Raw genomic sequence first — 16882 nt, 5'->3', positions numbered from 1 at the left:
TATACAATGTGTAAAAATTTTTATTTAGTAAGCAATTGATCTGGTCATCCATGCATATTCCTCCCCCCCCCCCATTTGGTGGTTCATATAAAATCGAAAACAATGCAATGTATCAAGAATACAAACTCCAGTTGTAATATTTCATTGTAAAAAATAAACTTTCTTTGGCAGTGCTTAATTATTTTTTTTAAAGCTCTCTAGACAAACTGAACAAAAATAAATATTCAAATCCTTCCCTTTAAATGATTGGTGGGACTATTTTAGTACGTGTCATTATAGATTACATTAAAAGCTGGGTTTTCTTGGTATGTCTACATGAACTTTTGTTTTCAATCATCTCATCTTACAAATAAAGTTTTTCCATGCTCTACCAATTTAATCGTGATTGAATTAAAAAAAAGTGTGTGTGCTGGAAAGGACCAAAATATTATTTCAAGTGATTTATATGGAAATAAATATGCCTTTTAGTAAACAAATGATTAAACTTTCATGATTTGCAATTAGAAGCACACAGCTCACTGGTCCAAATTTACATTTCAATTTGCTTTGATTTTTCTGTTACGATGCATACATACAGGTCAGAAAAATGGCAGCTAAAAAAATTAATATACAACCATCATTAAATACTTTTGTTACTGTAAGTGCTTTTTGTATATTCAGATATCACACTGGCAAAAACCTTGGGCCAGAAAGTAGGTGTCTGAGGTATATCTTTAAGTAGCATCGCTGCTGGGAGTAAAAGCCCTGCATCTATTTACCACATGACGTTCGCTTCACATGCCGCAGTTTGCAAACCGATTGCATGATCGTTGCTTTCATTACGAGAGCCGCCTGCAACTCTCTTATTTTCAAATTCTATATGGTGTTTTTTTTTAAAATGCACGTGTAGAAAATGTGCAAAAATCCACTGCACTACAACGCAGTTTTGGACATTCGGATTACTTTTCCAAGTAGGTGGTTTTCAAACAATGTATATGGTCATAACAGCTGACCCCACTGAAAGGCTGTTGGTGTCTGCTAAATTTCGCAGAGTTTTAAGGCATAAAGTCATTGACCAAAGTCATTAATTCAATATACTTCAAAGAATGAAATTGGTCCGAAAGAAAATTCCTCGTCAGTCGTCGCGCTTTATCGCTCTGATTGAACATTCTCGTACCCATGTCCTTTTCTGTACAAGCAGTAATGCTGGATGATGAAAACAATGTCAAAGATCATCGAGAAAACACCCAGACCAAACTTTGTGGGGTCCCCAAATATTAACGTCCATTCATCTGTTTTAAGAAAAAATAAATATCAGTATGATGTTGGACAACAGATCCCTATAAACCCATGTGCCATAAATACCTGAGCTTACGTTTGCTGCCAGAGGCACCGGTGACGCATTGAAAAAGGAGAGATGGGGTGCAGTTTATCCCTTCTCCGAGGTAAGCCAATTACTTTAGGAATAGTATACAAGTGTAGTGCGCTAATACACTATACGTGAACCAATAACGTGACTGAACAGTTGTATATCCATTAATATAAGTGTAAGGAGTAATAAAATATATTCTTTTACTTATAGTATGTGATTATTAGATTCAAAGTGCAAATATTCTATAGATGAGTTCCCTAATTTCTGAAAGCATACATCATATAGCTAAGGAAACCATGCATATTGCAAACAAGGATTAATAGAAATCAGATAATACCGTAATACTAGTGCCAAGTCCAAGTGAAAAAAAAAGGCTAGAAGGAACTTAAGTACAGAGTACTAAGCGAACCCCTAGATTCTTATGCAGTTCTTTAAACACAGACCAGTCTGTAAGCGGAAAACCTTTGGCGAAAAACAATAAAAAAAAGCGTCCAAATGTCAAGTACAAGTGTTTTACTGAAAATGTAAAAATATATTGAACATTGTATAAAACAAATTACAGGTAGGTGCAATGTTTAATATTTTCAGTAAAACACTTGTACTTTAAATTTGGGCTTTGGGAGCTTTTTTTTCTTGTTATTTTTCACTGAAGCCAATTACTTTAGCATGATAGGGACATACGCTACAATACAAATCTGTGTGATCAATAAGTATAATTACTATAAAACGAGGGGGGGAGGGTTAATAGTCCGAGCCATTTCGAATGGAAGAAATCAAGGGCAATCCTATTAAATTCTGACATTTCCCATACTTACCATTATTGTAAGACTGTAAAAACATTTGAATAATACTGAAACTCCCGCCAGTGAAATCAAGCAGCACGTTGCCAATACTCCACCCTGCTGTGCTTTTCCGTCGGAAATTCATGTAAGCCTTGGACAAAAGCAAAATCAAGTTCCACAATGAGCAACAACCACCAACAATGAAATGACAAATCTCCACATGAATCTCTATTAGAGATGGTTACCTGTGGGAAATATTTCACCAGTGTAATGGCCAGCTTTATGTAGGAGAAGCAGAATAAAAATTGGAGCCAGGTGATTAAACCAGCCAAAGACACGAAGAGCATGCAGAAGGCAAAGAGCCAGGCAATCACTAGCAGTCCCATAGCCACTTTTGAAACAGTCTGGGTGCCGCGCTGCGGAAACAAAATAATTGTTAACAACTGTACTATCACATGTGCCATGCTAGCAGGAAGCTAGCCTGCCTAATCAGATATGCAAGTATACAACGGTACCATTCACCCAACTAGAATACTAGATTTGTCGAAGCCAAGTAGTTCATGTAAGAACTTTGACAAAATTGAAACCCTAATACATTTTAATTCATTTAGACATTCCGATTAATTAGAAAAGAGACAAGTGTCAAACCATACAGGGTATTATGTTTTCATCAAATAGAATCATCAGACAGACCGTTAAACCGTTTCTATCGTGTAACAGGTTTCTATACTCCTGGGGGCTTATTCAATAACGTATGATGAAAAACAAAGTGTAGCTGAACCCACATTTGAGGCTAGAAAAAATATCTGCCACACAGAGTATTCACCTATAAATGATAGACATTGGCATATGGACCCAAGCACACTCCAATATACAAATGTAGCTAGCTTTATTTTACCTATGGATAATGCAGAATATTGCTTTATAATGAAGAATATACAGAATTCCATAGGAATAAAAATGGCAGTGATAACGTACAATAGCAGAAAACAAAAACCTTATTAACCAATCAATGCTGGAGACTCCTGCCATCTCAGTGACCATGGACTCTCGGGCACTATCGATCACGTGACCTCTCTCCTGAGGGATCACGTGATCGTCTCCTGGTTCCAGTGACCGGAAGGGGAGGTTTAGTTTGCGGTCAGCACGCCTGTACAGTATGAGCAAGAGGCCATGACATACAGAGTACATCATAAGGGCGCCTACATCAATATAACACCTATGCGGTTAAGCATCATTTACTCCCTGTGAATAGAATATGCACGTAGGTTGATTAATGTAGGTTTTTGCTTGAATATGTCTGTACCAAGGCTTGTTTATTTAAACATTTGGGGCCAAAATTCAGCAAAATTCTAATTGCAACACAAGAGAGTGCAGCCCATTTAAATTCATTATTGACACTCACCTCATAAATACCGCACTGAATAATTACAATGACTGTTAACAGCACTGCATGCAGGCTGAAAAAAACATCATTGGCATCCACTGGGGTCACTCCGTTGGGATGTACCTGAAGAAACTGTTCCTGTAGCAGATATAGAGATAACTTAGTTGTCTGCCCTATGAACATTTATTGGAGATCTAATTCAAATTAAAAAAATAAAAATAAAAAACATACCTTAATGTACGGTATCCAGAAAAGCCCAACATTGAAAACACTGTATGCTATGAATCCAGTGAGATTTAATGACAAATAGTCAAAACTCAGCCCAACAACACTGAAAGAACAAGAGAAAAGATTGGGTGAATGTATGCCATGACCTACATTACACACTATCCCAATCATATAAAGTATACACAACAGAATGTAGATTCACCTTAACCCCTATTGTGGAGAGTCCTATGCGTGAAGGGATCCCAATCCCCTGCAGGACTTTTCTATAGTAAATAAAGCAGAAATCCCTAAAATAAAAAAGTTTTGAAGGAAACATGGGAGATCAAAGCACAAATAAAAAATATATACTGTATAAGGATGTCTTCGTGTATATATCTGGTTTAACAACATGTAGCAAGCATGTTAGTTACTGTGACATCAATTCCAAGTTACAGAATTAAAAAGATAATGATACATACAGAAAGCATACAAATGTTTCATAAAAAGTAAGCTTTTTTTTTTATATTAGTACATTAAAACACTAGTCCTACTACTGTAGCTATCGAAATAATGATATGTCTATTATTTTGTTTCAGTGTTAAAATGACCATTTGTAGATTGCTGGACATTGAGAAATGTTGAGATTTTGTTTTGGTGACGATGAAAGGAGCAATAAATCAGAGAGAAAGTCGTCTGCTGTTCCCATAATGAAAAATGCATGCAAACATAATTTGTACAGATTGTCAACATGGCAAGGTTCACTCTTGGTAAAATGATAAATGCTTTATAATCCTAGCAGATCATTAGGTGAGATAAGGCTTTAATCCCTTTCCTGCTTTCCAATGCGTTGCAGGCACCTGTGATGAGGTCAAAGGAGTAACTGGAATGGAAAGGAGTGTCTTGGCATGTACAATGTGATTGTGAACAGCCTCTATCTAGCACATTGTTTTTCAACAGGGGTTCCTTACAATGCACCTGATCTCAGACGCACTATTAGAGAGGGTTGGGGTTCCTTACAATACATCTGATCTCAGACGCGCTATTAGAGAGGGTTGGGGTTCCTTACAATACATCTGATCTCAGACGCACTATTAGAGAAGGTTGGAGTTCCTTACAATACATCTGATCTCATACACGCTATTAGCGAGGGTTGGAGTTCTGCAGAATATCACAATATAATTATTGGGTTTCTTAACCAAAAAGGAGGTTGGAAACCATTGGGCTAGCATGAAGTGTTACATGAATGGGTAACTTTTCGCTACCTTTTCCGCCGCCAGTTCTCAAACACTTGAGGATAGAAGGACACAGACCAAGCAAAGAAATAGATCCAGCCAATAATCTGTTCCAAGACCTGCAGACTGAGACTGTGAATCACCAAGAACCGGATTCTAGGGCTGAAAACAACATTGAATTAAAAAAAAAAAAAACTTTATGGACAATGGTCAGTAGTAATTATCTTAACAAACACCCTTCATGAAATGATTTTTAAATATGTAATTAACACCCTTTTTTTCCTGAAGCACCTGTAAATTAATGTATGTTTTATACTTTCATTCCAAGTTACGGAGTCAAAAAAAGTTAAATCATTATCAGTCTCACCTGCTGTGATGATATAAGAATGTAAAAGTTCCCAACTAATAACCAAACTGATTGGCTTCACAGGCACACAGAAAATTTGAGGGAGAGGGATTATAAATGGGTAAGAAGGAAAAAGTGACATGGAGTGCTCATTTACATATCATTACACAGAATCCCTGGCTGCAATGGAAGCATTGCATGCTAAGAGATAATGGGTAAAGGCAGGATTGCAGTCCTGTCTGAGACGTGATTGTGCTCACAAGTGGTATTTGCATTTGCTATATTTTAATGATGATGCAAGTACACATCTCCCTCTCTCCGCTTGGGATCTCTTTCCCTCTCCCTCTCCTATTCCACAGCTCCCTCTTTTAAGATCCTATTCTATCACACAGATTCATCAAACTGTTCCAGGTTAATAACGCACCCGATGTGTTAACTCCCATTGACTAGAATAGGAGGTAAAGCCTGTTTGCGTTAACTTGTAACAGAGTTTTATAAATTTGGGGGATTGTGCTGTGAAGCCATTTTTCTCATTAGGGAGTTTAAGATGAATTTAGATTCATCTTCTACCCCTTGGACCTTAGTCTCACCCCTGTTTTTTTTTTCAAATCTCTTTTTCAGTGCTTCCTTTTCTCCAATCTGTGCATATTGCTTCCCCTTTCCTCCTCCCTCCCACAACCCAGACGGAACCTCTCTTCTACTTCTCATCCTCTCCCACAACATTTAGGGGCTTATTCTATATCCGATGAAGCATTTCGGCAGGAAACGTTCGTCTTTGGCGGTTATAGAAAAAGCCCATTAGATACAGCTTACACAGCACATATCTCATCTCACAGCTGTGCAGATAACTCGCTTGTCTCAACAATCTAAATGTCTGTGGTTAGTTTGTGCACCGCCCGCTACTAAAAGCAGAACTAACAGAAAGAAGTGCACAGTCTGCAAATCACCAGAATGTTTCTACAACGTGATTGTCAGAATCATCTTGAACAATCATTCCAACCCTAAGTTCTGGTGTAAACTCACCGAGTTGTGTTAGAATTATTACTGTGCAGGTAAGCAGTAACCTGTCCAGCATCTACTGCTTCCACTGTGAAAAGGGAATCATAAGCTTCTGCTGGTAGGACGATCTATTAGTGGAAGAAAAATGGAAAATGTTCCTCACATCCAAGAAATGTTTTACGCGTTACAAAATGCAACGTGTCACATTCATCTTTAAATATGTCACTGGAAAAGCAAATTGGATTCAGCCATTCAGCCCACTGATGTATAAGAAGTGGAGGTTGCTAGCGGTGTAATGCTAGCTTGGACGCACAATATTGCTGACATGCAGGCATTGGTCAGAGGAAGCCAAGCAGGTCATGAGTTGGAGATCAGGTGACAAAAAAGCAATGAGAGAGTCTATGCAAAAGGTTTTCTGTAAAACAGCAATATATATATATATATATATATCAGTACCATGTTAGCAGAGCTTCAATAATCAAAAAATAAATAGACGATACCGTTCTATGGCTAACGAAATGCTTTTATTTGTGCAAGCTTTCGAGATACAGTGATCTCTTCTTCCGGCGATGTTACAATGAATTAATCAAGCAAAGGGTATACTTAAAAACAGTGTCTCTTGGAATGTTATCTGTCAAATAAATCAGTTCTGTAGTACAGCAGGGCCCTGCTTCTCGGCGATCCGCTGATACGGCGGCACCGAGAAGGGGGCCGCCAACTTGGATCCTCAGTCGCGCATAACGGGCGGGTGCGCCCGACGCGCATGCGCAGACCGTAGTTTGCGCGCGCAGACCGTAGTTTGCGCGCGCAGACCGTAGTTTGCGCGCGCAGACCGTAGGTCGCGCATGCGCAGAACGGCAAAAATACAGATTTGTGCATGCAAAAATCACTGAAAATCGCCGAATCCGCTTTCCGGCGATTTTCACTATACGGCGGGCCCCTGGAACGGAACCCGCCGTATACCCAGGGCCCTCTTTTATTAGATAGTGACTGTTTTTTTAATTCAACTTTTAGAGCAGCAATACTACTTTTCAACTTGTATTATTATTATTATTATTATTATTATATGTAAAGCATGCGACAATGTATAATTCTACATACTTATCTAAACTGGCAATCACTTGGTGCTCCTGTTATAAATCTGCCAAAATCCTGATTGTGTGCCTAACATAATGGCTGCATCAGTCTGTGTAACTCAGCAGCTACAATGTATCCTTATATAATTAAGGTAACATTATCTATTGTTACAGTTTACAGTTCAAACTGCTGGGAATATTTGCAACAAATTATCCCAAACAGGAAAGTGTTGCAAAGATCTTGCAATGCTTGGGAGGTTGGTTAAAACCAGCTTTAAAAAAAACTCATTAAACATGGCATTAAGCATTGAATAAAAAAAACAAACAAAAAAACAGTCAATATTAACTAATAATACAGAACTGATTTTTTTTTTTTTTTTTAAAAACATAAGATTTCATACGTTTTGTTGCTTTAATGAAATGTTTCATGCGTTTTAATATACTGAGCATCCTTTGATTTCTGTAACAGGTTTTAGCACACCTTCCAAGCAGTGCAAAATCTTTGCAACACTTTCCTGTTTGTGATTATTTGCTACCAATGTTTGCAACAGTTCGAGTTGCAAACTGTAACAATAGTCAATGTTACCTTAGTAACAACAGGAAACATTGTAGCTGCCAAGTTACAGTACACTGACCAAAGGATTGATAGAAACGGAAAGATTGCTATTCATTTCATATTCATTATGTTAGGCGCACACGCAGGATTTTGACAGATTTATAACAGCAGCACCAAACGAAAGCAAAAAAAAAAAAAAAAACATGTCGGGGGAGAACATGTATTGCTGCTAGTAAAATATGAAATTAAAACATAATTTCACCCCACAATATTACCAGAACATTTTTTTTGGCCTAGTGCTGCAGTGTATTTAGCAATAACATTAAACGCGCTAGCTGAGAGATAAAGTCCTTGTCATAGGACGAAACGCGTCAGAGTGGTCTTACTCTTTGTGGATGTCTTCTTTTTTTGATTAAATAAAGTTTTTTATTTTTTATGCGCTTGGTTGTTTTTTTTGGAAGAGCAGTGACCGCCGAGTTCCCCTCTGCATCTATTACGGGCAGGAGCACGCCGCCTCTACCAGCACCCTGGAGCACCACGCTGCTTCTCTTCAGCGGCGCCCGGCAGTTTACATTGTTTCATCGTGACTACTTGCCAGCTGACGATCCTCCGTTGTATACCGGATGCAGGTGAGAGCAGCATTTTCTGGGTTCTGTGACTTACCTAGGGGCACTTCACTGATAAGGCTCATTTGTATTTCTACCAGTTATGCTATATAGCCCCCCACCCAGAGTTAGTTCGTTTTTCTATGGAGGATGTTTCATGGATTTAGCGGTTTATTCCTTGATGCTGAGGTGAATATTTCTGAATTTCATGGACTGAACTTACCTGCCTAGTTTGTAGCATCAGCTACTCAGGGTTCATTCCCTGTTTCTTCCTTCTAGCTGAGAGATAACCTGGCTACGGTAACTCTCACAGCTACACTTGCTTCTCTTTTCTCCACATGCAGCCACCACAGTGACATGAACATTCAAATGTTTGTATTGAAAATGAGGGAGAAAAATCAGGAAGCGAGAGAAGGGGGATCTCAGAAAAATCATCTTGAGCATTACTGCGGAGATACACATTACATTTTATTGCTATGGCAAAGTTGCATTGATGTTACCATATGATGTTATCATAATTATATGTTACAATGAGGATCCCGGAAATTTGTACGTATACTACAAAATATGTCAATGTAGCGGTCACTGCAGTGAATACAACTTTTAAACACCATTGCTGCATTTGAATCAATAAGAGGTTATGCATATGCTGCTACATCAAATATGTAACTTACTTGGTCTGGAAGATGAATAATGGTCGTGTTTTTTGAGGAATATGTAATGTTAAGTGCAAACACAGTCATCTCTTTCAAAGGGGCACTATAAAACAAAAGAGAGACTATTTATAGGGGCTGGGTATTTATTCAGTGAGATTTCTATAACTACACCTATACATTTCCACATTACCCGACAAGAAACGTGCATAATTATAACAATAAACTGATGAGGCAGTGGGAAGAAATATACACCTGGTATACCGTGACCCCTAAGCTTATGCACTGTGAGGCTTTATCCTGTGCTTCTGGACATATTGGGGTTTCTGTTTATGAATTGAATGCTGCTCTACTTTCTTGAAACTAGGGCTGCGTCCATAGAGCCTCAGCCCGCGCTGACGCGGAGGCTCGCCTGCCCGGTCAGGAGCGATCCCATGGACTGGCAGGCAAGCCGGCGTGCCCGATCGGCAGGGGGAAGTGACGTCGCTGGGCCAATAGCCTGCGACGCACCGACGTCAATGATGTCACAGCGCCGTGACGTTGACGCTGCTTTGCTGTGATTGGAGGTTTTCAGCCGACAGCGCGCTGAGAAACAGGCTCTGCTGTCGGCTGAAAATCCCAACGCCTCAGCACGCTTGCGTGAGCCCTCTCTAAAGACATCCTAATTGAGGATGCAGGGGCTCAGCACGGAGCGTCCGCGCGGCTCAGCGCGGCTTCCCCTGCTATGGATTTGGCCTAGGACACACACAATGCATTCAGTAATTCACTTGTCACAGATAATCTCTGTATAGTGTTGCCATGCAGTAGTGATGCCAACTGCTTCTAGACGTGAACACTGCAGGGACGGTATGTGAAGAAATAATCCATATCCACAAGGTCAAATGATACTGTTCCTCTAAACTGACTAAAACCCAACATGTCCTCGGTATTAACCGTTCTGTATTACTTATATCATGCTGCATAAAAGCCTACACACCACCAACGCTTTCTAACATTCCATTCAAACTGGGGTGTTACAGTAGTTACATGTTTTGGCTAAAGTATGATAAGTTTGACTGTCACTGCAAGGTTACCTCCGCTCAGGCAAGTCCTAACATCTCATTTCAGTTTTCATTTACAGATATTGACAATTTACTTGTAGAGTCTCAAAATCGACAAATAATATGTATACAGTATGTAAGACGATAGATAAAGATAGTAAAATATTTCAAAGCATTTGAGTACCATGGAAAATTAAATAGTTTACATGTTGTATAGTTGTAAAAGGGGTCAATCATTGGTTAACCTAATAAGCGCCTCTGTCATCAATTTTCGGTGTTAGGGGGGCAGTCCCTTCAAAGGACATTGGGGTTGCATGGTTTCTTGACTACACAGAAGAAGATTTAGGGATCAATCATACTCCACACTCTTTTTAAAGGGAAAATCCATGCAATATACTACGTTTTTTTTTTTTTAATAAATCAGTTCTGTAGTATTAGATAATACATACTATTTATTTTTTATTTTTTATTATTCAACTGTTAATGGACATTTTTTATATACTGAGCATCCTGTGATTTGTATAGCAGATTTCAGCCCACCTCCCCAGCAGTGCAAGATCTTTGCAATACTTTCCTGTTTTTGGTAGTTTGTTTAAAATATTCCCAGCAGTTTGAGCTGCAAATTTTAACAATAGATAATGTTACCGTAGTAATTTAAAAATACATTATAGCTGCTGAATTGCACTAACAATGATTAAAGCTAAAATGCAGCCATTTAGTGAATCCTGGGAATCAGGATCTTTGCTTATCGATCACAGGAGAACTAAATCGATCGGCAACTTAGGTAATTAGTTTTCAATAAAAGGTAATCAAAGGCTGCATATATTAAAAAAAACATTGATTCAATCGCCTCTTTCATACTGAACTGCGGCGGTGCCAAACCCACAATGGTGCTCTTAAATAATTTGGAGAAAGGTAGAATGACTTACTTCACAGAAATACTTATAGTTTTAGAGCCACCATTTTCTATCGTAACTACATCTGGGATAGAAACCGTAACAGCGGTATCAAACCTCATCACAGAGGGTATGGAGTCAGCATCTGGAAAAATGGCAGACAAAAACCAGGCTGGTTAAATAAGATATTCGTTCAATATAAAAGAGAACATGCCATGTTAACCCCATCGCTCCCAGTGGGACCAGCAGTTGGCAGTGATGGGGTTATATTTTCCAGGCGAATACTTACCACAGTGCTCTAATAACTTGAGCGAACAGAAGATGAATGCAAGACACAATGTTTTCATCATTACCATCGTAGTTCTATAACTTCTTAGGGGCTGGAAAGCAAACAGAAAAAGCAAGAACACATTTAGTAGCAGCAGTTTCCTTGCTGCGATGCTTCCGTTGCAAAGACTACTGTGTAATTGTAGGGGAAATCCGGTTGGATTGGTAGAAAGACAATACAGATAAACAATTCAAAGCACAACGAAACTCCACGTGACTTTTTGTGAAATAATGTGAAACGGGTGAAATAATATTAATAGAACCCTGTTGATGAAGTGCTGCTCCTCTTAAAAGACTTCCCTATGAATCTCACAAACAAATCTTGCCCATCTGGAACGCAACCTCTTTAGTGTTTATACAATAAAAGATAACATTTTATATAGTATTTATTATTGTAGTTACACTCCAGATGGTCAAGATGGATTTGTCGTTTTAGAAGTGAGCAACTCGTGGGAGCGAGTCACCGAGACACAATATAACTAGGGATTCCACTTTTAGGTTTTCACCAAAAAACACCCGACTTATCATCTTGGACTTCTGATTAAAAAAGATGAAAATCAGAAATTAAGCAGCATTTTCTGCTGAGTTCCACTTCTTGTAGCAGCCCAGCCCCAGGCAGGAGACAAAGGCAACAGCGCAGGAGTGCGAAAACAAACAATAGTGTAACGATAAACACAAAATCTAAATATGTAAATTTGTCTTTCCATTGTTTACTCTGATTTTTGCATGCAATGAAAACAAAACAAATACTGACTTTACAAAAAGATTAAAATTAAACACAGAAAATGGGAATCCACAAATATAACGTTACTTTTAATACTATGAATATGAACTACAATAGTACTTTATTAATGATATGGGGGGCGGTTTCAGTGATGCGATCTGGTAACAAATTCTGAAATGTAGTAAATTACAAGCTACACACAACAAGGGCGGGTGCAAAAGTGAGAAAAGGAATCCTACGAAGAGAACACAGCGCAGAATAAACATTTTTTTATATGCTCCTTTTCAATACCTTTACACAGACCTTCAACACTTTTTCCAGCTGCGTGTATACCACACAGTACATAGCAGGCAAAATAGTGTCTGGGGGGTGGAAATGGGAAACCGTCATTTAAGCTCCTCTAATTACTGTAAATAGGAAATCTGTGCTAATAAACCTTTATGCTTGAAGAGTGCACCTGAGTGTTCCAGAAAGTTTGCATCAACAGTAAAAGTAACACCTGTACACGGCCACCTGTTCTCCTGTAAAAATGGTGCTAAATTAGACATGATGCCGAGTTCCAGCTTTACATGTCCCTGTAGTCAGAGGTATGTATCATGTTATTTAAAACCTTTGCTGTCAGCATGGCCTGCAATGTGTGTGCACAATGTATTGGACTCCCTACACCTATGTAACTATCATACATCCAATATGCAATGCTAAGATCAGAAGGAAACACCACAGCAGGGCTTAGAGAAGTTACTTTCTGTAGTTCTTGAAGGTAACATACCCATCTCGGTCTGGGCTGTCACTGCCTTAACAGACTGCTCAAAACGTGTTGAGATTTTAATTGTGTCGTCAAAATGCCAACATTTGAGAACTATAAATCCCCAAATTCATAGATTTTAACGTTAACCCCTTCAATGCTAGTGAGCTCTGGGCAGCAAAGCAGTTAAAAACAATGACCCAATTGTATGGGACAATCGATTTTGGGAAGGAGTGGGACTTTCTTCTATGTGAGGGATACAGATCATATTAGTTAAGGCATTGCAAAGTCATATAATCAGAGTGATGAACCAGGATAGTGAAGGAAGCCCCTCTCTTTGTAACTTGCAATGTTATCTACATGATTTTGTGCACAGGACATACTGTACTTAAAAACGAAGCGGTAACATCCAATGTAATTTTCCGGGTAAAATATTTTACAATAGCAGTTATTCAGGGAGGAAGATTTTATATTATATATATATATATATATATATATATATATATATATATATATATCATCACCTTGAGAAAGGTCCCGCATGTAGGACCGAAACGTTGGTTATGATGTCTTGATAATTCAAAGCTTTTTTGACCATCTATTGGAGTGCTGCCTCTTGATATTCGTCTCAAACACGGTATCGTATTGCCTATTTATTCTCTACAGGATTTGCACCCATCATCTTGAATTACCCGACGGAGTGCCTATTGTTCTTGTTTATTTGAGAGAGATATATATATATATATATATATATATATATATATATATATATATATTTCTTGCGCTCGCGCTGTCTCTTCAAAGAAAATAATGAATGGGAAACTCCCAAGGGAGTTTTCCAAAAGATAAAACACACACACTGACCACAAAATACAAAGAATCACTTGATAAAATGCACAAAACAAAAAACACATATGAAACATATACTGTGTTTGGTAAATCGCATCCTGTGAATACCAAACCAAAGCATAACTCCAGTGAAATACATATAACTAGTATCTATATAGATAAAATAGCATCCACACAGGGTGCTCAATAACCTCTAAAAAAAAAGCCCTATTGAGGAGAACTAATCACAGTATATGTTTCATATTTGTTTTGTTTTGTGCATTTTATGAAGTAATACTTTGTATTTTGTGGTCAGTGTCCTTTATTAAATATTGTGATATACACTCTACTAATCTGTGGTGCGCTTGTGTGTGTTTTGTCATATATGTGTAAATCTTCCTCCCTAAAATATATATATATATATATATATATATATATATATATATATATATATATATATATATATATATATATATATATATATACATACACACACTGCTAATTGGAGTGGAGCTATCCTCATTTTATCAACGTGGATAGCAAATTATTATTATTATTACAAGGGGCTCAAATCAGGGCTGTGCACAATGTAGTACACATTGGCTAAATGAGGAAGGACAGTTTGAACACCAGATTAAGTGCTGCAGATATACATGTACATACAGTGTCACAGCCCTGTGCTGCAGATATACATGTACATATAGTGACACAGCCCTGTGCTACAGATATACATGTACATACAGTGTCACAGCCCTGTGCTACAGATATACATGTACATACAGTGTCACAGCCCTGTGCTGCAGATATACATGTACATACAGTGTCACAGCCCTGTGCTGCAGATATACATGTACATACAGTGACACAGCCCTGTGCTACAGATATACATGTACATACAGTGACACAGCCCTGTGCTGCAGATATACATGTACATACAGTGACACAGCCCTGTGCTACAGATATACATGTACATATAGTGACACAGCCCTGTGCTGCAGATATACATGTACATACAGTGACACAGCCCTGTGCTGCAGATATACATGTACATACAGTGACACAGCCCTGTGCTGCAGATATACATGTACATACAGTGACACAGCCCCTGTGCTGCACAATGCGCACTCACCAGCTCCTGGATCCTCTGCAGCCCCTCACAGTGCTCCCTCCCTCTCTCCCTGCTCACTCTTCCGTGTTTACTCTCCCGGCGGAAGTGACGTACCCGGCAGCGGATTCCTCCTTGTTGCCATGGTGACAGTGAGGCCGGCTGTGCATGGTTCCCCCGCCTCCTTGTCCCTTTGACCCCTCAGGAGACGAAGCAGCCAGAGGGGATGGAGGCCGCCGGCTGCCCGCTGGTCCTCGGCCTGGATGTGGGCACCAGCTCGGTGAAAGCGGTGCTGCTGGAGGGCAGCTCCGGGGAGGTGGTGGGTAGCCGGAGCCGGGACACACAGGCTGAGGTGGAGAGTGAGTGCGGGCCGCAGGTGAGAGGGGCAGAGCCACTAACACCCCCGCAGGATGGCTCTCATCTATCTCTCATAGTGCACAACATAACAGGAGCCTATATATCAGGAGCCTATTTATAGTGCACAACATAACAGGAGCACAACATAACAGGAGCCTATTTATCAAAAAATAAATAGATAATACCGTTCTGTGGCTAACATCTATTTATTTTTTTATTTTTGAAGCTCGGCTAACACGGTACTGATACCTGTACACACACACACACACACACGTATATGTATATGTATATGTAGAGGTATCAGTACCGTGTTAGCCGAGCTTCAATAATCAAAAAATAAATAGATGATACCGTTCTGTGGCTAACGAAATGCTTTTATTTGTGCGAGCTTTCGAGATACACTGATCTCTTCTTCCGGCGATGTTACAATGAATGAAGCAAGGGTATACTTAAAAACAGTGTCTCTTGGAATGTTATCTGTGCTGGTCCTTCCCCTGGTGTGCATGTGTTTTATGGCTGGAGGTGTCAAAAGGTTCCAGAAAGCAAGTGAAGAAAGAGTGTGTATGTGTATCAGTGTGAATAGAAATGAATGGAGAGCCCACAGTATATACAGTGCTTTACAAAAGGTGTGTGTGGAGTGGGAGTGGATATAAATGGTGTGGGTGGGTGTGGAAATGTGAAAGTTAGTAGCACAACTAAAAGTGTGTGTGGATACTTTGTGGTCCCTATTGGTGTATAGGGATGGAAAAACAGGGAGTATTAGTATGTGTGAGAGACAGTTGTGTGTGCATACATATAGCACAGTATGTACAGACATGGCCTTTAGCGCTCATGGGAAGAGAGTTCACTTGTGTCAATAATGACTCATAAAATTTCGATCTCTGTTTAGGCCACTGCTAAGTGTCCCGAACAGTTGCATAAATTTGTATTCATGCAACCGTCTCTCTTTCGGTGTTTTAAGATTACCTTTGAGTATGGCAACCCTCAGATCGTTCATCTTATGGCCAGAGTCAGAGAAATGTTCGCCAGCAGGACTGTCTCTTGTTCCGCGTGTGATGCTGTGGCGATGCAGGTTCATTCTCTTGTTTAGCCCCTGCCCTGTCTCACCTATGTAGTAGCAGCCCCCTGGGCATTTCATGCACATGATGAGGTACACGACATTGCTGGAGGAACAGCAATATATATATAATCAAAAATGAATAGACAATATCGTTCTATGGCTAGAGGTGTTAAATGGTTCCTGAATGTTAGTGATGTAAGAGTGTGTGTGTGTGTGTGTGTGTGTGTGTGTGTATATGTGAATATAAATGAATGAAGAGCCCACAGTGTATACAGTGGGCTCTTCATTCATTTGTATTCACACATATATACACACACACACACACACACACACACACACACACACACACACTCTATCACATCACTAACATTCAGGAACCATTTAACACCTCTAGTCATAAATCGCACCCACTCACGGGGGAGGGACAAGCACAGATAACATTCCAAGAGACACTGTTTTTAAGTAAACCCCTTGCTTGCTTTATTCATTGAAACATCGCCAGAAGAAGAGATCAGTGTATCTCGAAAGCTCGCACAAATAAAAGCATTTCGTTAGCCACAGAACGGTATCGTCTATTTATTTTTGATTATTGAAGCTCGGCTAACC

At 39.3% G+C, this 16882-nt stretch overlaps 2 protein-coding genes across 3 annotated transcripts in view; one reads left to right on the top strand and one right to left on the bottom strand.

Moving 5' to 3' along the window:
- Positions 1 to 893: 893 nt before the first annotated feature.
- CTNS (cystinosin, lysosomal cystine transporter) lies at positions 894 to 15041 on the bottom strand. Of its 2 annotated transcripts, XM_075594146.1 has the most exons (11): positions 14884 to 15041; positions 11420 to 11510; positions 11164 to 11275; positions 9216 to 9300; positions 6329 to 6432; positions 4990 to 5121; positions 3752 to 3851; positions 3539 to 3658; positions 2379 to 2549; positions 2167 to 2284; positions 894 to 1271 (listed from the first exon to the last, which is right to left on the bottom strand). In XM_075594146.1, exons 2-11 carry the CDS (start codon positions 11484 to 11486, stop codon positions 1129 to 1131), a joined length of 1152 nt encoding a protein of 383 aa, XP_075450261.1. In that variant the 5' UTR covers positions 11487 to 11510; positions 14884 to 15041; the 3' UTR covers positions 894 to 1128. The 2 variants fall into 2 exon arrangements, with proteins under 2 accessions (XP_075450261.1, XP_075450262.1); XM_075594147.1 differs by lacking the exons at positions 9216 to 9300; positions 11164 to 11275; positions 11420 to 11510; positions 14884 to 15041 and adding an exon at positions 8765 to 9183.
- SHPK (sedoheptulokinase) overlaps positions 14998 to 16882 on the top strand; it is a 36541-nt gene continuing 34656 nt past the window's right edge. The window contains exon 1 of the mRNA XM_075594145.1: positions 14998 to 15235. Within this exon, the coding sequence (XP_075450260.1) occupies positions 15086 to 15235 (150 nt within the window). The 5' untranslated portion in view covers positions 14998 to 15085. The remainder of the gene's footprint in view (positions 15236 to 16882) is intronic.

This window comes from Ascaphus truei, chromosome 3, assembly GCF_040206685.1.
Source record: "Ascaphus truei isolate aAscTru1 chromosome 3, aAscTru1.hap1, whole genome shotgun sequence".
In the NCBI taxonomy this organism is placed as follows: Eukaryota; Metazoa; Chordata; class Amphibia; order Anura; family Ascaphidae; genus Ascaphus; species Ascaphus truei.
The sequence above is the reverse complement of the archived record's forward strand: the minus strand, read 5'-3'. Positions and strand labels throughout refer to the sequence as shown.